General features: G+C 38.1%; 1 protein-coding gene across 1 annotated transcript; it reads left to right on the top strand.

Annotated features, from left to right (window-relative positions):
* Positions 1-2,578: 2,578 nt before the first annotated feature.
* Positions 2,579-3,849, top strand: ING2 (inhibitor of growth family member 2; the record flags this gene model as incomplete). The annotated part of the gene is made up of 1 exon (XM_010177847.1): positions 2,579-3,849. A coding segment is annotated over one exon (671 nt), but the record flags the coding sequence as incomplete, so codon positions are not given.
* Between the last annotated feature and the right edge of the window lie 21,125 nt (positions 3,850-24,974).

Genomic DNA, 24,974 nt, shown 5'->3' with positions numbered 1-24,974 from the left:
CCCTCCCTCCCTTGTGGAAGGCTCCCTTCAGTTAAGGCCTTTAAACGGCCACCTCGGAAGAGGGCTGTTGTAAACACGTTCTTTCAATTATCTTTCTGATTACCCAGGAAGATACATAAGAACTGGCTTTTGTAAGTTTTCTGTTTGCAAAGTCTAAAGGGCATAGACTTGTCTGCAGCGTTTTGAATTCTTAGTCAGGGCTGGACGCTGCTCTTTACCTGCTCTGGGGTGACAGCACTCCAGACCTGTCGTCAATGCATTCAATCTTTTATTTAGGCTGTATCTCCTATCTATGTTCCTCCAGACGCTGATACATTGCTGGGCCAAAGCAGACATTTTGTTGCTAGTTTTATCAAAGTCTTTGACTGTTTTAAAAAAACAACAAAAAACCCCAAACCCTAAAAATTTGATAAAAATATTTCAGGCCCAAGTCTGAAGATGTAAAAACAGTGCCATGTAATTTCAGCTAATTTAAAAGACAGTGATAGTTCATGCAGGAGGGACAAAGCCACTCCTTTGCTTGGAAACTGAAATCCTTTTAACTTTTATTAGCTCCACCAAACTTAATCAGATTATCTGTAATGAACACTTGGCCCTGGTTTGTGTTGGGTTGGGTTTTTGTGGGTTGTGTGTTTTCCTTTGTTTTTTTTTTTTTTTTTAAAGGGGTTTCAAAGCTATTTAGTTAGGTGTATGGATGCCTTCTCTAATCTCAGGGATACCAACAAAGGAGTTCAGTGAACTTGCATCTCTGTCAGTCCAAAAGTTCTTTCCTCTTTCTAATGGATGGTGATCCATTTAAAGTGTTCAGCATATCTTCATGGGCTGCATTTAGGGAATAATCAGCATAGGATGAATGTTGTTCTCTGTCACAGTGTGAAATAGAGAACAGTTATTGCTTGTGGGTTCTTCCTGGCAGGGCATTCCCAATATGGGAAATCTGTAACTACACCTACACTTCCCCCCCTCCCTCCCCCCCAAAAAAAAAGCTGTGTAGGAGATAACGTGGCTATGGCATAGTCCAACACCCTACAAAGTACCTTACTCCACACTTTTCAGGAGCAGAGAGTACAGTTTCTTTTACTCCCTCCTCCCCCCTAATCAGGGCAACAGAGAAGAGATGCAGCTGAAGATGCTGAATGCTTGTATTGAAGAAAAAATAGGTTAAGTGAGTTACTGGACAGGCAGAGTAGTCATTTTCATCTTCCCCCAGTGAAACTCTGGAACCAAACAAAATGCTCTTGGTTCCTGTTGTCATACAGATTTCAGTATATAGTAAAAAGCGGCTGTTCACGCTTAAGCTTCTGTTTCAATTTTTTCAGCAGGAAAAAAAAATGACTGTGAACAATGTTCACAAGCTCAAATCATTTCACAACTGTACAATGCAGACAACTTCTTTAAAAACAAAAGCCAGTTTGTGAAATGTAGGTCTTTAGGAGAGAGAGATTGTACTGCATACCTTCTTGCTTTAGAAACTAATAGTTTAGTATCATTCATAAATTCCCTTGCCTGTTCAAAAACAGAATCCTAAGTTGTTTCTGAAAGAACCAGTACTGTGTCTAATGCTGTGCATCAGGTCTCACTGACAGTTCTGCTCATCTGTTTCCTGCCATGTTAGGAATTTCTGTCTTTTATGTATAGATCTAGTGTAACTTTTGGCCTGGAAAATGCTATTTTAAAATAAAAGTACAGACTAAGACTGGATTATAAGACATTTGTTAATCTCACTTGAGTTTATTAAACTTGCTTCTAAGAACTAAATTTTATGAGAGATTCACAGCAGCTCTTCCAGTTATTTTGCATGACTTGTGAGAAGAAAGAAAGCTTAGAAGTCAAACTGTAAGCCACTCGTTACTAGGAGCTTAAAAATACTCTGTGATGTACTAAACAGTAGGTCACATCTTCTGAAAAATTCAGCCTCTTTAAAATGCAACTTGCTGTAGTTTGTCTGTCTCAGTAATAGGAAAAGTGTTTTGAATGGTTTAAGTTGATTTAAATCCCTGATTGTAAATTTGCTGTTGTGTAAATTCAGTTGTCATACTCCTTTTATAACTATGTCTACTTGAAAGTGTAATACTAAACCTTTAGATGAATAAGAAGGGGAAGGCAGATGACCTGGATTTCCTAGTTCTGGAGCATTATATATCACAATATATAATGATTATATGAATCCTAAGGTTCTTCCTGTGATACAGTAAGCTATTGCTTTGGTTTCTAGGCTGAGGCTTTAGACCTGCTATGGTAAGAACTCTCAGCAGAAAGTTGTGCTGTCAGATGGAGGAATGATCTGGAGTATCCACGCTCTGGCAGCTATGGTCCCCTTTCTCGTGCTATCCTTTCTTTTTCCAATGGCTAAAATAAGTTTGCTCTTTTTTAGAGCTTGAGAACTTTTTCTTGCAACAGACTGTGATCTTAAACACTGATTTGATGACCACATGCAACTTGAACAAAATATCTGATCTAACCCACTAGGGTATACTATAATTAAGATTTATACTATTTCTCATAAGTTATAAATAAATCTCTATTGTTTCTTGAGCATGTTCCATCTTGTGTAATTATTATTATCTTTATTTTATAGAAGCGTTAAAAGAAATAGATGATGTCTATGAAAAATACAAGTCCGAAAATGATCCCATTCAGAAGAAGCGGTTGCAGCAGCATCTTCAGCGTGCGTTAATCAACAGCCAAGAACTTGGAGATGAAAAAATTCAAATAGTTACTCAGATGCTAGAACTGGTAGAGAATAGAGCCCGGCAAATGGAAACACACTCTCAGTGTTTTCAAGATCTGTCTGAGAATGAAAAGCCTCTAGAAAAGGCAAAGATGGAGTCCTGCCAGCCAGAGAGATCTTCGCGTAGACCTCGTCGCCAGCGAACCAGCGAAAGCCGTGATCTGTGCCATATAGCAAATGGTATTGATGACTGTGATGATCAGCCACCTAAAGAAAAAAGATCTAAATCTTCCAAGAAGAAAAAACGCTCCAAAGCCAAACAAGAGAGAGAGGTTTCACCTGTAGAATTTGCCATTGATCCCAATGAACCAACTTACTGCTTATGCAACCAAGTGTCTTATGGTGAAATGATAGGATGTGATAATGAACAGTGTCCTATCGAGTGGTTCCACTTTTCGTGTGTTGGACTCACCTACAAACCCAAGGGGAAATGGTATTGCCCCAAGTGCAGAGGAGACAATGAGAAAACGATGGACAAATGTACTGACAAATCAAAAAAGGATAGAAGATCGAGGTAGTGAAAGCAATTCATGTTTTAAAGAGTTGTTCCTTTTATATTAAAATGTTTAATTTCCAGAGAACGCTGTTTTAGGAAATGCATAAGACTATGCAATAATTTTTAATCTATAATATTAATGGAGTATTAAAAGCTGTTATACCTTCTGTGATCTTTAACTTTCTGCACTGAATAACCAAATAGTTGAAACAGGATGGCTTCAGACTGTCACAGAAGACGTTACAAGCATATGGCTCTTGGTTTCAATTTAACCCCATTAGTATTTTAAGAACCTTGTGAATCTTGAAATAATGGTGGTGGGAAAGATACTGAAGAACTTTTCATGGTATGGGAAAGGCATTGAAAGGCCTCACAAAACTGATAGAATCTTAACAACTGAATTTGTTCTTTATCCCAGGTCTTAAGTTTTCAGTTTTTGTGTTAACATCATACGTTTGGAATTAGGGTTTTTGAATTCAGCTGTAACTGTAAAAGTCTTCCGAGCTAAAAGCAGACCTCTTCAGTGACTTTCATTTGACCAGTATGTTATTTCAAGGAAGAGAATACCACTAACTTAAGCTTTTTTTTTTTGTGTCAATATTAAACTCTTGTCTTTGTGACTTTACACTTGGGAGTCAGTTTTTGGATATGATAGAATTATGGTGTATATGAGGTTTTGGATATTCTTAGCAAGTTTTGGTTGGGTTCTGTTTAGCATTCTGATGTGGTCGTTACTGTTTAATGCTGAAACTATTTCCTTCATCGTTTATGTTTTGCCACTGCCTATATAAGCCTTGAAGTGGTAAAAAGAGCCCTTGAGAGGAGTAGATATTGACATCTCAGAACAGAAATTGCAGATGTGATGAAATCTTTGTCATAATCAATGTCTAGAGAGCTGAAACGTGACTGGTATTCTCTGGGATGTAAACTTTGCTTTTCCTTAAGTAGTATTTATGTATGTGCGTGGCCACACCTGGGTTTAGGCATAGCACCATAGTTCTTGGACTTTGGCAACTATCTAAAAAGCCTGAAGGCCAAAGCTTTCAATAAATGTTTTTATAGATGTAAAGAACGAAACATAAGCATGGCTGGCACAGAGCCAGTAGACAAATCCCAGCAGGTTTCTGACAGGCTAAGTAACAGTGTTGTCCTGGAGTATGCTGGTAGTGTCTAAACACTACTTGAGTGGCAGTTAAAAGTGAACTTCCTCACCCCCACACCTTAGAGGAGGTGGAAAAAAGGTGAAAACAGCTCTTTCTGCTCCTTTGCGATAGGAGATGTTAATGGAGGAGGAGTGAGTGGTGTACCAAAGCTTGCACCTTGGGTTCCTGCTCAACAGTATTCTTCCTTGAGACAGGCTGTGACCTGGCAGGCCTGGCAAAGCAGACAGAGCAGCTCTGCAGAACTGGGTGGGAGGGTTATCTCCAGGTGGGCTGCAAGAGCTCAGAAGTCCCCATAGGTCTCAGCTTTTTGCTGCTAACATCTCCCTTGAGAGCAGAGAGGGTGAAGCAACACCATCTCTGGCTAAGCCTGATGGAAAAGCAGTTGTGCTGAGTTGAGGGTTGAGCTCCCAGAAGGCAGCTGAGCAAAAGCAATGCACAGTGGATGAGTGCCATCAAAACTCCCTCCTGCATCTTCACTAGAGGGTTGTGATGGCTGTGGCTGGAGGGCTGGATGCATTGTGCTTGGCTTAAAGGAAGCCCCAGAGCTGTTGGGCCCAGGTGGTATGAATCAATGTGCAGGACTCTCAATATTATAAGGTACATAAAATACCATGCCTGTTTCCAGTTATTATTTGACTCTTTAACAGGATTTAGCATTTGCAAGTAATAGTAATACTAGTTAATGTATGGCAGGGGAGCATAAAGCCAGTATTTGGAATTTTTGCTCTAAAATTGTAGATTAAGTGGACTAGCTCCACTGGGGAGACTTGTACCACAGTCAGCAAACAGCTCTTGCAGGAAACTGCTGTAAGGGCTCTGACCATCAGCAGTAGGAGAGAAGGTAGACTTTATCCCAAGACCCTATCTTGCTTTCCAGGTGTAGTGGCTAATCTGGGGTTCCAAAGATAGGCTTCTTGAGGAGGCTGGATCATGGCTACTGATGGAGAATGATCAGGCTAGCTGTTAGAGACAAGTGTAAGTCCTCCTCTGTGCCTTTTAATCCTTTTTTCTATTTGTTATAGCTTAATTATTATTCAATTTTCTTCTTGGGAAGACTGGTTGGAAGCCTTGGGCTGGGGGTTGTATCAACATCTAGTGTCTACCTAAAATGGGGATGCATCACAAATAAACAGTGAAGTTGCAGAACAAAGTGCAAGTGAAATTGTAACTATTAATGTTACTAATTTATCTTAAAAAGTATTGCATGATTTTCTACTGGCTAAATCAAGAAAACTTTTTTCCAAGGCAGAGGAAGAAAGCTGGGAGCCTCATACAGATGTTCATCTGGAATAATTGCTAAAGTAGGAAGTGTATGTTGTGGTGTTAGAGAGAAAACTTTAGATTCTGGAAGTGGTTCAGACAAATATCTAATGCAGGGATGCTTTCTTTTATGCTAATGGCACTTCTAGTAGGGAATATGAATTCTCAAATTTTCCAGTGAAGGAACTGCTGGGGAAACTGCACTTGCTTGCCTAATATATGAAATTGGTGAAATGCAGAAATAAGTCACTTCATAAGCAGATTAGCAGTGTGCCTCAAATATACATGGATGCATATAAAATTATATCTTTTAAATACTCTAGCTAATTTGTTGTTAAAACATAGATGAAAAAAGATCTGATGTTATCTGGCATTTAGCATTTCACCGCTTTTTTTAACCAAACCCAGATTTTGTGGTTTTGCATCTGTTTTCATAGAAGATCAGTGGTAATTGCTGAAGATGCACTTGAGATGCTAGTATGAAATCAGAAAGGTAAGTAGAGAACTTCTATGTCGCTTCTTAATGTTGAGTTTCTTTTCTTAAAGGTATGAACCTCACTAGTGAATTGAAAATGAAAAGTAAACAGTTAAATCGCTTCATCTTCAAGATATGTATTGACTGTCATGAAGTAAGTGTAGCTTCTTGGAAAAAAAAAATGCACAAGAAACACTGGAAGTTGATGGAAGTGCAGGTAACTACACAGGAAATTGCTTCCTCTTTGTGAAAATCAATGCTAATTAATCCTATTTCAGAGTAGGTTACATTTTGTTTTCTTGAAGCTTATGAAAATACAGTGCACTTCTGAGTTCTTGCTTTTTTGCCTTTCAGTTTTGAAGTAATGCAAGTTCATCAGGAGCGAAAGGTCTCCATAAACTATTTAAAAGGAAAGGTATTGGAACAAGAGTGTTTCTTGATCACTGTCCCATAGACCAGTTTTATTAACCTTGACAATATAATAAGGTTAATCAAACCAAACTTTAAAGCAAAACAAAAATATACCTAATAGCTTACTGTTTTGAAAGCAAAATGAGTGATTTAGTAATATTTGTTGTCTATATTATAAGGCCACCGGGCTATCTCCAGCAGTTAATGCTTGGGGGTTTTTTGGGGGTTTTTTTGTACCCTGGAATTCTGGCAGGTCTGGAATAGTACACAAGATTAATACAGGTTTCCTCCAGTTGCTGATTCTTACTTTATTCTGTTATGTCAGTTGCCTGAATCCAAATACAGTTAATTACCCGCCATAGCTATGATAGGTACAAATTCTTTAAGTGTAGTCTTCTGCTCACTGTTACACATTCATACCCGTTGATTGCGAAAAAGCACAATGATAATACCTGCATATTTAAACTAGTTTTATCTGTATTTCCCTGCCAAGCATTAACTAGTCTACACATCCAGAAATGGTAACGTGGTACTGACAAGTCTTGAGACTGGTACACTGGTACAGAATGATGGTAAGTGAAATGCCCCGTTCTTCCTTGAATGTACTTAAGGATTTTCCATTTTGGATGTTCTTGAGCTGAAGTGGGCCTTTGTAAAGAAGGTGGCGCTTCCTAACTTTGAAGACTTTTTTCTTAATTTAAAAGCCTCTAACTTCAGTTTGAAGGAAACTACTACAGTTTGTCTGAATTCATACTTAAAAATGGGCATTTTGGAATTTCTGTGGCTTGTACCATTTCTGGCTGCAACAGGTCTCTTAAAATCTTAATCTGTTTTTTTATTCTTTAGATTCAGCTGGCCCTGAACTGCACCCTGTTCAGTCTCCCCTGAAACCCAACCAGTCTGTTGGGACACAACTGCAGCAATTGCCACACCAGCAAGTTAAGGGTGTACAGTTCTTTCTCCCTCTTATCTGTGTACGTATTTCTTCTATTAAGAGGTCTCATTTCCAGTAGCTTTGCAAGTCTTTGACACTGGTTCCTCAGACTGAAAAAACACCACAGATTTCGTATAAAAGCCCAACTTGTTTTAAATGCCACAATCTAATCTAGACTTTTTGTTTTCCCAAACATACCTGAATCTAACAGAACAATGATAAAAGCCCCTGCAAATTGTGAAGATACTGTATCACATTAGGTCACTGTGTCTGAAGTTCTATTGCATATTTCAAAGCTAGTACTATCTTGGTAGCTATTGCTTGCTGAAGCCTGCTTTAAACTCAGAATGACAGATGCATTAGTACTGAAAGGCAGCCTGTCTACTCGGTGAGTCTCAGCAAAGTAGTGTATTGTGGACAAAGAAAAAGCAACTTGTTTATGCCATAACTTAGAAGTAGCATATCTTCCTCTGTCAGGCCTAGCAGCCTTGGCTAGTCTCTGCCAAGGAGACTTGAGGCAGCCAGGTATGGTTTGGCCTGTGGAATGCCACAGACCAGGCAAATTAACCAAGATGTATGTTGGGAAGGTCTGCATTAGACCAGTGAGATCAAGTTAGGAAAGTAGTGGCACTTGCTGTTTTGTGTGAGTTTCCTATGGGAGCGTAATGCAAGAAAGGGTGAGGATCTTGAACGGAGATGTGTGTCATTCAGAGTAAGGCAGCTGTTCTTGGAGATATGCACTTGATATGGTATTCACCTCACCTCTTGAGCTACTGCAAGCAGTTTCCTTGACCATTATTGCTTTCTGGGTTCTATTCACGATACATAACTTTTCTTGGACACAGTGAACAATTATGTCTCTGAATAGCTGTCTTTAAGAGATCCAAGATGCTTGTGTCTTTAATCATCAGATAGTCCAGTTTTCTTCTTTCTTTCTTCCTGGCTGCTAGTGAATACTTTTCCAAATAAGTCTTTTTTCAGTGAAATGGACAGTTGGTTTTGCATCTGATCCTCTCAAGATGATGAGCAGGGCTGTCACTCAAGCCCACAAGAATTGTTTTTCTATCCAGTCCTAGTTAGGTAAGAGATTTTGCTTTCAATGTTAAAACCAGACGTTACTGTGCAACTGTTCAAGTGCCACAGACTTACATCTAGAAGAAAAAAAAAAATGTTCATTTTTCACTATTATGCTCTATGAAAGAACTTGAACTAATCTTTTTTGTGCTACTTTTCTGATTACCATGCAGTCTTTGAAATAGCTAGAAGATTACAGATTTCCACTAGAGCTGGCCAGTAAACAATTCTATTTTGTGAAAGTTTTAGCAAATTTTTCATTAAATGAAGCTGTATTTGTCTTTGAATCCAAGTCTCTTTAAGATCAAGCTCATCTTACATCTAAATACTTTCTGGTTTTTGGTTGGGGTAGGGTAAGGAGTTCTAAAAGCTTGCTTTGATGAAGTATCCATTCATTATTCTTTTCATTTACTAGCTAGGGGAAGTTCAGTTTTAAGAAAGTCAGCAATGTTTTAAGTCTTTGCTGCAAGTGTGAGACTGGACTGCATCTCTGTTCTGCTTCAGCTGTGGTCTAGCAGAACCTAGGTTGCCCAAGGAAGTTGTGGATGCCCCCTCCCTGCAAGTGTTTAAGGCCAGGTTGGATGAGGCTTTGAGCAACCTGGTCTAGTGGTGGTTGTCCCTGCTCATGGCAGGGGGGTTGGAACTAGATGGTCTTTAAGGTCCCTTCCAACCCAAACCATTCTATGATTCTGTTCTATGATTACTGGCTATAGCATGGCCAGTTTCATACTTCTCAGAGATGCACTTCATGCATTGCATGCTTCTTTTTTTCTTAAATATACATCAAGGAAGTTATAAGTAACATACAAACAGATTCAAACTGTAATGGCTTCTGTTCCAAAGGCCTGTTTTCCAGTGTAGGGATTAGCGCTTAGTGGGCACATAGAAAATAAAATCCTCCTCAAAGTTTTGCTTCTGCATACGTAAGGAGTACCTCCACTGCAAATGGTAACTGGTGAATGAATTTCACTACCTAGAGTGATTAGCTGTGCACATTAAGACTGCAGAAAGTTACAGTTTATAGTTGGAAGAGTGAGTGGGAAGCAACTTGGGTACTTCTGTGTTTGAATGTAGTGTGATTTAAGAAGCCTAAAAGGAAACTTTCATCTCCTGCTGAGAAACAGACTAAAATAAAAAGAATCCCAGAACCTTTGAGAATAACTTTTAGTAGAGAAATTAGGATAAAATCCTGCCCCAATTTAAATAAAATTCTGTTGAGCAGGGTTCTACCCAGCATACAGATTTCCAGCTTCCTTTGACTAAAGTCTAAAAAAAGATTAAAGCTCCATGGCAACTGCTATCTTAACTCCTGACAGCAATAGTATAAATTACATCTTGGAAAAACCTAATACTGAAAGTTTTATTTAGGTCACCAGTCAGGCAAGGAAATGGTAGGCTGATAGACACCACCCCAAACTTCATTTTGCCCCTGCATGGTCTCAAGGAGGCTGATATTTTTGTGGGAGGCAAACTGGATGTTATGTAATAATATGTGGTATGAATTTAAAAATCTGACAAGTTTTAGGTGTGCAAATTTGTTTCATACTTTTGGGGAAAAGACTGCAATTTAATTGCAACTGTACCCTTCCCGTGAGGAATACAGCAAGGTTCATCTGTGAGACAGCAGCCTGGACAGGTACGATGTGAAGTTTCCACAGCAGCTGCCTTTGCTGGCAGTGGAGGAACAGTAGTAGTTTATTTAACTATTTATTTTTATGGAGAGGGGAAGGAGATGGACAGAGATTGTACAATTAATTAATTTGCCCATAGATGCCCCAGCATTCATACTTGTGCCATGGAAGCTACATCCCTTTCATATGAAGATACTGCTTTCTTGCTGTTTGAGGTTAATGAATAGATTATTATTTTGAGTACTGGAAGTGAATATAAATGGACATTAAAAGTTTAGAGTCAAGGGAACCTGTGGTACACAAAACAACCCCCCAAATTTCTGCTGTTTGCATGAAGATTATCTGGTACCGTTATTTCCTTAGTTCCACTTTCTTCTTTTTTTTGACCCTGCGCTCTCTGGACTATGTGCTTTTCAGGCCTTGAAGAATGCCTTTAATTATTATCTGAGTAACACTTTATTGGAGCCATTAAAATAGCCTGGTGCCCAAGATGGGGAGGGATTGGTAACTGGGATCATCGATCCTGCTCTCCAGTGCAGGGACAAAAAGGGGGCTGCATGCTCCCTAGTCTGTCAGCTGCTACTGGCAGACATAGAATTATTCTGAGGCTCCTTTTGAGCTCATCAGATAGCAAAGTTTAAGTCCTCAATATCCCATTGAAAGGAGAAAGTACCCATCATTTCTCAAAAATAAAACACAGATAATGTCAAAACCATACTAGAGTTGCAGCCCACTATATACCTACGTTATTGCCTACTTAGAAATTTTGCCGTGTAAATTTTTAATACTAAGATGCTGTCTGTTACTGGAGAAAGATAAGAAATAGAATTGTAGAAGCGTTACCAGCACAATAATCAGTTTTACAGACCTGTAAGTAGGACTGCCTTTGCCCTTTTCTCCAGCAGCTAGAGTCTGCTGATCACAGTATGACATATGCCTTCATAACCGGGAATAATGGTATGCTGGTGTTCAGATGGATCCCAGACTTTTATCCTGTGAACAGATAATGAAAACATACTCAAATACATATAGATAATTAATTGTATAAGAAAAAACCCAAATATGTTTTTTTTCTCCAAAGGTATAATATTGAGATGCTAACAAACAACTGTACTGTCAGTTGAACATGGTGAGTTGTGTAAGTTAACCAGCAGAGCTGGGACATGGGATGCAAGAAAATCTCACTAAAACAGCTTTTAGGAGAGTTTTAAAGTTTAAAAAATGGTATATGACTTGGATTTCTGAGTATCAGTTAGATCATGCAATTTCTGCATCAGTGAAGAACTCTTTGGATTAATTTCATAAAACTTGTTAAAATTGAATGATAATTGAAATCATACAGAAACAGACCACTGAGCATTTTCTAAATAAAAACAGATACTTCGGCTGTGATTTTCAGTGCAGTAATCCTCAGGAATCTAAAGATAGAATATACTGGAGTGGCAAATCATCTACATTGTTTTATTTAGCAATAGCAGGTAAGAATTCTGAGTCTTTCCCCTCTTACACTATTGAACTATTTGTAGTAAAGTGTGAAGGTACTTCTGGATGATTTTTTGTAAAGAACATTGCAATAAAATTTGTGATGATCATACCAGAGCTATTCTAAACTTGACTTCAGAAGACAAACCTCCCCATTCCCAAAGCACTGCCAGATGTGGAGGCTAACAGAGTAGGTGTTCATTCCCAGGGCTGTGCAGCAGTTGGCCTTGCTGTGGGGAGTGTAGCCAGTGCGTTAGCTGATGAAGGCTTACAAGCCACAAGGCTTGTCTTCCTGTACATGTGCTATGCGCTTTTGAAACCTGCTTGAGGGTTAAATATGATGCTTCCTTGAAAAGTGACATTTTAAGTATTTAAATTTTTCTTTAGAGAAATACAAATGTTTTGTCACATGCTTGTGGCTGTTGCCATGGAGACAGAATTGGTTTGGGGGAAGCAGGTCAGATGCAAGTCTCATATTTAATAATTTTTTTTTGCTAACACCTCTCGTGTTTAATGACTTCTCATCTGTACTTGCTGGCATGAGGTACAACAGCAGAGAAGAAAGCACCCATGGATATCAAAGGCTTGACTTCGTGGAGTGCACCAGAGTAACTGACCTGCAGCTTCAGTAACTGCCAACTGCAAAAGGCTGTTAAGACTTACGAGAATTAAATGAACTGAAAAGAAATTTTAAACTTTTCTTAATAATTCAGATTATGCAAGTCCCTCACAGGAGGAATGTCCTGACTTTAAGGAGAAATATTTCTGCATCCATTCTGTCTCTAGATGACGGATTTAAAAAAAAAAAAAAAACAAAACAAAACCAACAACTGATATTTTGAAGCCTCTAGGCAGAAGTTTATTAAAAAAAATGAGTAGGAAAAAGTTGTTATTAAATTAAGATCACATTAGTATGCTTTAATATGCTAAAACAACAGATCATTTGATAAGGCTCCTTCTTGAACCTTATGGCCAAAGTAAATCTGCATATAAAGATACGTAAAATGTGCCCAGATTATAGTCCCAGTTTTCCTTCTCACTAAATTAAGCACAGCTTCTAAATGGAATTATCTGATGACTATAAAAATGACATACTTCTTCCATTCAGTTCCTTATAGCTAAGCTAAGTTCTTCAGGCTGCCTGCTTTCAAACACTTTTTATTTTCTCACCGATATAAACTGGTATTATTTTCTAACAGCTTGTGCCTTTCCGCCCATTTTTCAAAAGGTGTCGTGCAAACACGGTCTTCAGCAGATGCTTCAGCTCCTATTCAGCAGCCTGAATAACTGATAGGACTGAGGTGCAATTTTAAATCATGGCCTTGGCAAAGTATGGAATCTGCACAAAGCAGGTTGTCTCTTCAAAAGCTGGGCCTATTAAGAAAGTTTTAAAAAGCCATGAACACATAATGATGTTGAAACAGTTTAGTTTTGCCTTGCATAGCAAAAATAAGGAGAGACACTGGGTACAAGCTCCTGAACTAAAGCCAATCATGCAAATACTGACTAATGAGATGGCACTAAGCTCATTTCTGTAAGATATTGCTTGTGTTTTCAGCAAAATGCCCAAGTTTCTACTAAAGGCTTAAGTGCATTGACTGAAAGCATCTAACTAATGTATCCTAGTTGAAGACGTCTAACTCAGAGCTCTAAAATATGGCTAACCTGTTGGGTCAGGGTTCTTAACACTCCATGAGAACTAACTGAAGCAGTAACTGTGGTATTGCTATTTCTGCCATGCCTTTGAACCATGTAGGAAGATATAGAGTATTTAATAGAGTATTATGAGTTTCAGTTGAAGATGGTGCTGATATAAAGAAACAACTGCATTAAAATAGACTGTATAGTAACTTTGGCATAGTCTTATTTCAGTGTATCATTTCAAGCAGATCTCTGTTTAAACTTTAAATAAAACCTTTTAGGGATCACCATGTATGCTGTTATACTTGGAAAGATCAGGAAACAGCACAACTATAGAGTCTGACTGTTAGAGTCAGAAACAGCACAGGAAACAGCACAACTATAGAGTCTGACTGGACTTCCAATAGCTGTAAATAAATGGCATGCATAGTTTCTCTCAGTTGTCTCTCATTACTACTGTGCAAGCCTTAAAAATGCTAAATTTCTTCTAAATCTTATTTTGATATGGATATAGACACTGGAATGTGTACCCTTCTACTGGAGTCTCACTGGGTAGTTGGGGATGGCTGGCTGCCTTTAGCACTAAATTTTCCCTAGATCCCTGGATTTTGTTTGATGCTTGGGCTTCTAAATTGTACCTTCTTCATCCCAGTCTCTTCCCGTGTTGTCTGTGTCACTGTGATTAGATTTTTACTACAGGATCATCATCTGCTTCAGCTGGGAAGTCATACTTAAAACCTGAATCCCATATAAAGAGAGTACTGCTTAATAAAGATGACACACAACAAAGCCTAATTTCAAACAAATCATTTAACTCTTTACTAATGACTGCCCATCATTCCTGGTCATTTCCAGTCTAGAAGATCAGAACACATAAGCAGAAACTAATATATTTGTCATTCTAAACCACTGGTTATCTGTCATTTGTCTCATTTCTTAAGGTAGCAGAAACTTGTCAAGATGACCAACCATAGTTTTATTATACTTAGTGAAAGGATGCAAGTGAGTGGAAGAAAATTATGTAAGTCATTTTGTTTGAAAAGATAACTCAAAATAATTTTTAAAAACATACAAAATCCTTGACTTATCTGCAGAAGCACAAAATCTGTTAGCTTATTTGCATTTCATGAAGTTACTTTATCAGCATTTGCCAGCTTCCTCATTTTTCCTTTCTGAGCAAGTGATCGAGTAGAGGAACTTGATTATGGAGTGTACCATTCATGTAATAACAAAAGAGGAACATATGCAGGAGTTTACCCATTTTCCACCATGACTCCAAAACCAGTTCAACTGGCGTCATCTGTAATTGTCAAGCAGTACACACACATCTCGCTAATTTTTCAGTAATTTTTAAACTTAAAATTTAGAAAAATAGTAATTTCAAGTATCTGTCAGATAAAGACCTCTGCTATTAATGTGATATTAGTCTAAAGGAATAGCACTTTAATGATTATTTAACATAGTACACTAATCAATGACAATAAACAAATCCCTAGGATTTGAAGAGAGTAAGATCAATATATCATTAATTTTGCACCATTTCAAGAAAACCCCTCAAATCTTGTGAGATGAATAAGTAGGAATGCTGTTTTAAGACTTGTTAAGTGATAATATGCTGTTCAGTTTTGGAAACCACACTTAAGGGTGGAGGGAGTTCAAATAAGCAATAAGATAGAGAAGAGGTGTAGAAGACAATGATTTCCAATGGCAAGTATAACAAAGCCTAGAAACAAGAGGACTGAAGTGAGTAGTCCTCAGTAATGTGAAAGTTTGCTTCTGAGAGGAAAGAGACAATCTGTCTAAGTGAAAAAGCACAATAATTAACATCCTTTGGGTGGAGCACTGAAGGTTTAAATAAGACACTAGGAGGAAAACAAAACAAAAAAGAACTCTCCAACCATAATGACAGTGAAGCACTGGAACATTGCTTTGGAAAGTAAAGATCTCCGGTGATGAAGATGCTATGGGACAGGCTATACCATGTTAGCATCAGTTTAATTATAACTGATGCTGCCCTTGGGCAGGGGAAATGGATTGGATCAGCAATTCTTGAGCTGTGAGAAGGCACTGACACATCCTTGGAGGCCCAGAGAAAGCTCTAGGAGAATTTAATCTGGTATTTTTCCTTCTTCCTACCTTTTCCCTGAAAGTTCTCTCTGCAAATCATTTGAAGAATGTAGTATTTGCTCTCAGCCAGCAGGACAGGAGGGGAGCAGAACGGTCAGATCCACCCTGCCTAAGGGCACATTTTGAGCATTGCCAGTGGCCAGCTGGGTGGACACTTGTTGCATGTTCCTTGCATTCCCCAGGCGAAAGTGAGCTGAACTGTGTTAAGATTATGCTACCAGAGCAGCACAAAGTCCACGAGGAAGGCTGACCTTTCTCTTCCCAGCAAAGTCCAGATTCACAACTGAGGAATATTTAAAGGCACAGGGTGCGAGGAATGGTGCAATTTCCCATGGCATCGAGACTAGGATCAGGGAGAGGAAGCTTCTCATGATACCTGACAATTCAGGTGATAGCTGCAGAACACAACTATGCAGGGACAAGATTCTGACTTTTGTACAGAAATACCACCTATTTGCTGGAGTGAAGACAGGTATGTTTGTACATATGAAGGGCCTACCCTATTACAGTAGAAAGATAGGGCAAATAATAATAAATTTCAGTACTGTTGAAATCAATGGCCTCCTAAATGGATTTCCAGCTCTGCTTTCTACTTGTTGCATATGTAATTAATAACAAAATAATTATATTCTCCACACTCATAGACAATTTGATAGATGTTAATATATTTTAAGCAGCAAACCCAGAGACCATGCTTTGATTTCTGCCTAGTCAAGAAAAACTGGAATAATATTTCACAGTATTTTCTTTGATAAGTGTTAATTTTTGGTGGAAGGGACTGGCAAAGTGAGTATATGAATTTTTAGCAACTGGAGAATGTGTTCAGTAAGTAATCCTTACTGTGCTGATCACTTCTGAGTAGGTTCATGAAAATATTCACCATCCAAATTCTTGGTTATTTTTATAAATAACACATCTAGCAGTCACTTTTCAACATGAAAAGTGCATTTAAGCTTACAAAAAATAATACCTACCGTGTCGGTTTTGAAATTCCACTGTATGATAGAGTCAATTTTGTCTTCTTCAGTGTAGCTGGGAAGCACCAGATAGAGGCCAGTGTAGGTCAAGGCAGTAGTGTATAGGAAGAGGATGGATGTGCTGGTTTCAAGAAGACAGAGTTGGCACAGGGCTTGCAAACTGAACTGAGAGAGATAGTGCACATGGTGTGAATTCACTGTGACCTAGGGAGCAGGAGATCATCTGGCAAGTCAGGCAAAAGCTTAAGAACTTTTCTGCAGATTTATGTCAGCACTTTTCTTTCTAATCTCATTTATATCTAATTAAAAATATGTACCCTTTTCCCAATCTTAGCATATTTATTTATATAAGTACTTCAGTGGCATTGACGTTACTCAATGAACCTTAAAACCAAATGGACCTCTAAGCATAAGTCCTTTCATATGGACATATAAATTATTGTACAGGTACACGTATGCACTTGTAGTAACTTCTCCAGCTGATCTGTCTGTTGTCCCAATGCAGTGATGACTGGGCAAATCAAGGTTAATCATGTCAAATGAACACAGGGCTGAGACTATCTACAGTGAGTCAGATGGGAAACTGTTCATAGTAAAGCCAAACAGCCCAGCAGTGATACTTTATATATGCAGATGACGTTAAATAGCAAAGATTATTAAAAAACTTCGCAAACTTGTGCAAAAAGGAATTCTGGTTACAACACAACGAAACTGTAAAATTCTTACTACAATTAAAAATTTGATCTTTAGGAAGAAAAACTATAGAATTTCCAATAAGAAAATTAATCAGTGTGAATTAAGTAATAAAAAGGTGGAGTTAATTATCATTAAGACCCCAGAACACTTATCTATTCAAGACCTTCCTCATACCAGATCAGAATGGAAACGACAGAGTGAAAACAACATAGAAGTAAGTGACATAACTTAAAAAAAGGTATACAAAGAAACAAAACAGCTTCTCAGCATTCTAACAGTTGTTATGTAACATATCCATCAGTAAGCAGAACAGTATTTTGAGATTTGATAGAAATGGTATAAAAATGATACATTAGGATGTTGTTTCTCACCTTTTCATCTCCACTAAGCAAATACTGATCAATGGCATTATGTTTTTCATTGGTGAGTTCATTTTTCTTCCATTTCTTGTTTCACCTTCTCCAGTCTCCTTTCCTGTCATAATTTCCTTGCACCTTTGCCAGGGGTTCTAAAGTTCTGAACAAATATTAAATATTGACATTTGTCATCTGATACAACCTTTTGATTATATTAATTGAAGCAAAACTCCTCAGAAGGAAGGATGCACAATTTACTTCATCATCACTACAATTTTAAGGCTTCTGGAAAACTTGCTTCCTTCTAATCTTTTGTATACTGTAAGCAGGCGGTGATAGACTGCACCTTAAGTAACTACTGTGAACAGCAGTGGTAGATTCAAGATTAATTCCTTGCATTTACTCAGAAGTCAACATAGGCTGTCTGCAATGCCAGACTTTAAGAGGTGAATAGAAAGTAGTGAGGAAAACTGTCAGTATGCTTACCTTCTGTTCACCCAGGACTGCCTTGGCAGTGGACAAAACTTACGGGTTACAGATGGAAAAAAGATTGGAAACCACTGGTTTAGACTGATGTCTAGAGTCAGTAATGCTTCTTAAATAGTATTTAAGTGAGCATAGTCACAATTCCTCCTTCCAACTTCTCAGGCAGCTTGGTTCATTTTCATTGATTCTTTGCAGTTGAAGGAGTATAGGAACTGTACACCAGTCTGGTCTTTGTCTCTTTGATCTTCCTGCTTCAAGACAAGGACACTCTGGCTTTAAGAAAGCTTACAATGACCTAATTTATTTATTCCAATAATTCATATTTCAGTGCCAATCCATGGCCTGGAAACCCAATGTTTCAGCTCCAGCTCTGCAGTGCTAGAGAAGTTAAAGTTGTCACCTGTCACTCCCTTGCTCATTCTCCTTTTGGCTGGAGTCTCCAGATAAAAGTCCCTGGTAGCCTTTGCCAGAAGATGGCCTGCCAGGATAGGTTGCTCAGGATTTTTCTTTGTATTCTGTTTCAGCCAACCCTTTACAAACCCAATCTCTAAATTCACAATGACAAAAAGGTCCCTGGCAAAACATCAGGATTCTTTGATATCACATGAACCATGTTCTGGGAACAGCACCAAAAGATCTTATCCAAATATTTCCCACAGACCTCACAAATGCTAGGGAAAACCAACTCAGTCCAACAGGCACAGGGAAGAACGAGTTGCATCTTTCTGCTTTAGTGAGGTCTTTAATAATGTTAGAGGGTTTTATCCCCAGAAAATGACTTACTTTGTCTTCTTCCATTTCTGGAAGAGGAAGCCTTAGCTCAGAGTTCAGGTCCCACAGTAGCTTTGAAACTAAGAAGTACAGCTGACCTTAAACAGACTTAAAGTTTCCACTCAGATACACAATATACTGTAAAGAATTACTTATCTTCAGATTTTAATTTTATTTAGAGACACTTCCATAAATATCTAATGGGTTTAAAGAGAATGCCCTTTATGCTAATAACGATTGTGACTCAAGAAAAGAAAAAAAAATAAGATGGTTGACTGAACAATCATTCTATTTAAAAGGACTTAGCAGTTAGTTGTATGGAGCATGAACATATGATTTGTTCCATATGTAAAACTTCGTGGATGATGCAGTCAGTGCTGGAGACAAACTCTTACCTATTCTCAGAGAGGCCAAGCAGTAGTCCTCCCTCAAGAATCCTGCACTCTTTACTTTGGCAAGGAACGATGTAATGACCTGAGTGTTTCTTCACATACTTCTTTTTCCAAAGGTCATAAGTTAACAGAGTCCAGTAAAAATATTTTAAAAACCACCTTGCCTGCTTTGTGTAATTAATTATCTAAGTAAATGTCTTAATTAGGTTTTACAGAAATTTAAAAAGAAATCCATAAGCATGCACACCCCTCTAAATTCACTTTCTGAATAAATTTGCATTTAGTACCTGAAAAATGAGTGGCAGAGAATCTGTAAGAGAGACCAATCCCTTGTCTGTAAAGACAGAGTTTTGCATCCCTCGCTAGCACAATTTTGGTGCTTTCTACAAGTTCCTTTTCCATTCTAACAGCATGGCATTTTGATTTTACTATGTTCCACACTGCAATCACTCCAGCACTGAGATTCCTGCATACAACATATCTCCAAGACAAAAAAACCCCAACAAAAACCAAACAAAACAATAAACCAGACACTCACCAATCTATGTCTGGTAATTATTCTGCCTACAGAATTGTCACAGAATCATAGAATGTTGTGAGTTGGAAGGGACCCACCAGGATCATCAAGTTGAACTCTTGCCCTAGCATAGGACAATCCCAAGATTCAGACCATGTGTCTGAGAGCACAGGTTGTCCAGATGCTTCTTGAATATTGTCAGGCTTGGTGCCATGACTACCTCCCTGGCAAGCCTGTTCCAGTGCTCCACCACCCTCTGGGTGAAGAAGCTTTTCCTCATGGCCAACCTAAACTTGCACAGGCACGTCTTCCTGCTATTTCCCCTGGTCCTATCATTGGTTACCAGAGAGAAGAGATCATCGCCTGCCCCTCCTCTTCCCCTTGTGAGGAAGTTCTAGACCACGATGAGATCTCCTCTCAGTCTCCTGTCCCTGTTATGTTTTAAAGTTTGAAGTGGCTTGGTTTATTAATCTTCGGAACACTCACCTGACAGTGATCTCCAATTCCCCATCATAGATATATCTGTTTACAGTTGCCACATAGGACAGAAATCCTGGCCTTACCGAAACCAGTGGGAATCAGGAGTTCACTTTTTGCGTTCTGAGCTTTCATAATTTAAAAAAAATATTTTTCTTCACATTTTTGCTATAATTTGTCTGAGACACATTCTAAAAAAAAGTCTCCACATCAAGGTGTTGCAAGGATGAGTCCTTTGGCTAACTCTTTATATTCAACTTGGTTTTAACTGGATGATTCCAGCAGTGCTCAGCATTTTCATTTATGTTTGTTCTGAATCCAGCCCTTTGCACTTCAGAAACAGGCAAGGCAATTCAGGCACAAATTACAGAAATTAGTGTATTTTGTCTGTTCTTTTTGGCAGAACCACCTTTTAAAGGTTCAGTCATGTTTTCAAATGCAGCATTGTTCCTGTCATGTTGTCTTGTCTGCTACCTGCCCTAATCTGAAAGAAAGAGAATGTTTAAACATCAATTTCTGTGTATTTTGAACTTGCCTGGGACAATTCTGCATAGCCACAATGTCTCAAATTCCATTTGTATTTTTTCCCTCATTTGTATTAAGAGTCAAAAACTGGTCATTGATCTTTGCAGCCTAGTTCCACATTTGAAGATAGTTCTTTCCACCACAACAGAAGTTCAGGACAAACACCTGTATATTTAAATTGGGTGGGTGGCGGCGTGGCTGGGGGAGAAGCGCATTTGCAGCACAGGAATAGAATATTCTGCAATTAACACACATATCTCTGGTTGTTCTACTATTTTGTGAGGTTGCCTGAACAGTCCATCTGAATTTTGCTGATCACTATTTATAAAGCCTGATGTGATCTGGCTTACTGAGAATGTAGAAATTAGCAAAATTTTGTCTCTGCAACAGTCTCACCACAACAACTGTGTTCAGAAAGAATGTTCCCAGGTAAACTCTTTTCTTGAGCTTAGCTGCACAGAATTTAAGGATTTGGTAATTTTTTAGAATAAGCCACTGTTTGACTTTAATGCCATCAAATATAGGTTTGAATCTGGTATTATTTAAAAGAGGATATTAAATGTATATTCAATTATAGCTCTTTGATAATAGTATCCAGTTTACTGATAGAGTACTGAGATAGCAAGAGAAGCTTGAATTCAGAACTGAAAATCATAATCAGTTTCCAGATTGTGGAGATTTTTAGGATTAGAGAGTACATTTCAGTGATAAGGAATAATCATAACCTTTGGAACTTAATTCAAATTCTCTTAAAGTTCCACAAAATCTGCATGAAATTTCGTTCAGATTTCTTGTGTTCTCACAAGAATGAATACACTTGTTCACCACTGAAGCCCATCTCCATTGTCACATGATTGATTTCAGAGCACTCAGGTCTTGGTATTCATTTTTTTAACCACATGGCACACTTTTTCATTGCAAATTTGTTACAGATGGTCATGTGAAACAGTAGGAAATTAAATAATGTACCATTGTAAAGTAGAAGAGATTACTGAAATAGAATATGGAATGATAATATAAACAGTTTGAGACTCCCATGTGCATGATCCTTTCAGAAATGAATCAATCCAAAGAAACAATTCTCCTTTATTTAACAAATGGCAACAGAAATGAAACCACTCACCTCCAAGATGAACTGAAGGGAATTTGGCCACATGCCTGTGGTCTTCAGATTCCAGAGTGTTATCTCAGTGGTATTAGTGTCTGGAATACCACTGAATGCCATGAGATGATAGTCCAGATGATTAATGAAGCAGGTGCAAATAAAATAATTGCAGAAACCCTGAAGAGTGCAAGAGTAGGCAAAGGTGCTAACACTGAAAAGTTCTACTTGCATAATAGCCTGCTGCCCTGCATGGAACAGCAGAGCTGTTCATAGCAAGAGGGAGGCTTCTACTACACCACTACAGGCACTTTTAAAAAAGCAATTGTTTTTACATCTGTAACATTATTTGAAAAGAAAATGTGCACTCTCAAGAATACTTTAGGGTCAAACTCACCTTAGTGTAGAGGAAGGACAGCCTTGCTGACCCTTCTGAAAGTAATGGAGTAATGCAGACTTTGCTCTTGGAGCTGCTGCCAGGCATGATAGGATGCAGGTACCAGAATCTGGAAGGTTTAATGGAGGTGTGAGAGAGCTGAAACCTCCTGGCTTTGGATGGAATGTAGCTGGGTGAAAAAGTTAGGGGCAAAGCCCAGATTTGTAGGAGGAATTAGACACCTGAAGTTGCCAGAAGGCTGCCAGTGTGATTTTTCAAAAACTCCAGAAGAATTTAAAAAAGATGCTCTTGAAGACTTCAGAGGCCACACAAATATTTTTAAAAATTGGGCACAACTTTGTTTTCTGGAGAATCAAGAATATAGTTTCTAAATACGCATTACGTACAGATCACAAGGAAGTAGTCATTAGTTACAGCTTCTCCCTGAACAGTGGCCACAGAGTCTTGGCATGTCAGCTTAACAACCACATCTCCTTTGCTAGCACTGAATACTATGGATTCTTTTCTATTCCCGTACAAAAGAAGAGTCAATTAAAACAGAAAACATACCTGTAGCCTTATTCTGTCATACTACTAAATAAAACCTGAAGACTAAGTGCATGTACAAAGACTGAACTGTTTCCAGATGTGTACACATAAACCCAGTGCAAGAGGTGTATGACAAAGTCAGGTCTGTACTGTCAGAATCAACTAGATGAGCAAGGCACAGAATAAACCCCAGATGCTCTGATGCAGCCTGATTTTGACTTTTTATACCGTGACATGACTGGGGAGGGGGAGGATTGGAAGGGCAATCTTGCTGCTCTAGCAGTGACAATTCAGGAATAAAAAAAAAACCTAACAGATTGCCAAGTATGCCAGTTAAGTGCATGTTTTAATGCTACAAAAGATTGTCATGTGCAGTGGTTGTGATTTTTTATATGGTTTGATTTTGCTTTATCTGAAATATTTTGCCTCTGTGTCTGCCTGCACTAAATCTAGATGCAGTGCACATTATGATTTGCTGTGCTCCTAATGTCATTACCATCTGCAAGTCTAGATTTTAAACCCTTCAGACATACCAGTGATAAAATACAGCACTGAATAAGGACATCAACATACACTTTGGATTATTCTCTTTATAATCTCTTTTATTTATGGCCTATTGCTTCCTTCTTCTTTCATCAGTTTTCTTTCTAACACTTTGCCTTAACTCCTTGTAGCTGGTTTTGCTTTTGCAAACTATTTCTGTCTTTGATATAGAATATTACCAGTGCCATTTGAAAAATCAAATTCATGTGAGTGGCAGACACTGGACTTCTAAACATTATCATTCATATCCTGTACATACTGCAGAAGTAACTATTCCTACCATTAGATGCTATAGAAGTGGACTAGCCACCCTTAGAAAACCTATATTTTTTATGTGACTACAATATTTACACAGAACAATGATGAATAACGAACTCCCAGCTCATACTGGGGGTAGGACACCAACTGAGAGAACACTCCTGCACTGCAGTAGCACAGATTTTGTTCTCAGAAATTTCAGCTTGACAATCTCAGCAAACACTGCATAAAGCTGCGTGCTGGATTGGCATATCAAACCAGGAAAGAATGCCCTTCAAATTGTGTTTGGAATAAGTACTTGAGTAGCAGTTTCTTAGTGGAAGATGTGGTAGGCCGTTGAAGGGATGAGGGAATTCATACCTATAAAATGTACCCTTAGGATTAATCCCTTATAACATTTGGGTTTGGATTATATAATGTCAATGCATCAATCATAGAGCAATGGAGTAAATATAAAGAAATTAACAGACATGACTTTCACAAAAATATAATGACAGCTGATACTCAGTTATGAAAAAGAAAAATTTTAATCCTAAAATCTCACTGGTGAAAATATTTCCTACTACTCTATAAACACATAGAATAGAATCTTTCACTGAATCTTTTGATATAAGAATGGAACAATCCCTGTGCATAGGAGTATCTGTTGAAGAAATGTGTATTTCATGCAGCAACTGGCATGAGTCCATCAGATCAAACTTCTGAAATAATAATAAAAAAGTATAGGTTCAAACACAGAGCTCAGTATATTTCCTGAGTCTGCAGCTGGCATATATTCCTTTCCCTTCCCTGACCCCAGAATAAAGTATGAGGCAATAAAATTCTGAGGGGAAGGGAATTCAAATGTGAAAACAGAGAAAATGAAAGTATCACCCATACACAAAGCAAGAGAGAAAAATAAACCCAAACAAGAGAGGGAACTGAAACAAAGATTGAAATTTTTTTGTGTAAAGACAGAAGAAAACAACTGTCAGAAATAATTAGGAGGAGCGTAAAAAGTAATCCAAGAAAACTAAAAAAGAGGGGTGAAGGGTCATTTTATAGCTAGTCAACTGCATCTGAAAGAAATTATAATATAACATATCCCCTCTTCCAAAAAAGTTGTAAGATTTCTGCCCTTCTATTTTCTTTAATTAAGAAAATCATGAAGTGCACATTCAAAGTGTCATACAGCACTGTAATTTATCCAACAGCCACTGCTGAGGAGGTACAGTTGTAAGCCACATAATTTAAGGTTTGTTTTTGTTTTCAAATTTATGAGTCTCCTGCTAATATTTTTGAGATTTTTACATTTCTCTTTTCATTTACTACATTTGACAGATTAATTCCCATTGAAATGCTGGAAAATGCCCATTAAAAATCCTGACAAGTTATGCCATTATTTAACTAAATTGACAACAAAATAAACACAGAAATAAGTCCTCCTCTCTGAAATGCTGACATATGGATAATGAGCCTTTCGCAAGTTAGATAGGATCCAGACATTTAAAAAAACCAACAAACTATTAAAACCTCATGCTACAG

This window comes from Antrostomus carolinensis, unplaced genomic scaffold, assembly GCF_000700745.2.
Source record: "Antrostomus carolinensis isolate BGI_N321 unplaced genomic scaffold, ASM70074v2 scaffold18991, whole genome shotgun sequence".
NCBI lineage: Eukaryota > Metazoa > Chordata > Aves > Caprimulgiformes > Caprimulgidae > Antrostomus > Antrostomus carolinensis.
This window is presented reverse-complemented; position numbering and strand designations above follow the sequence as displayed.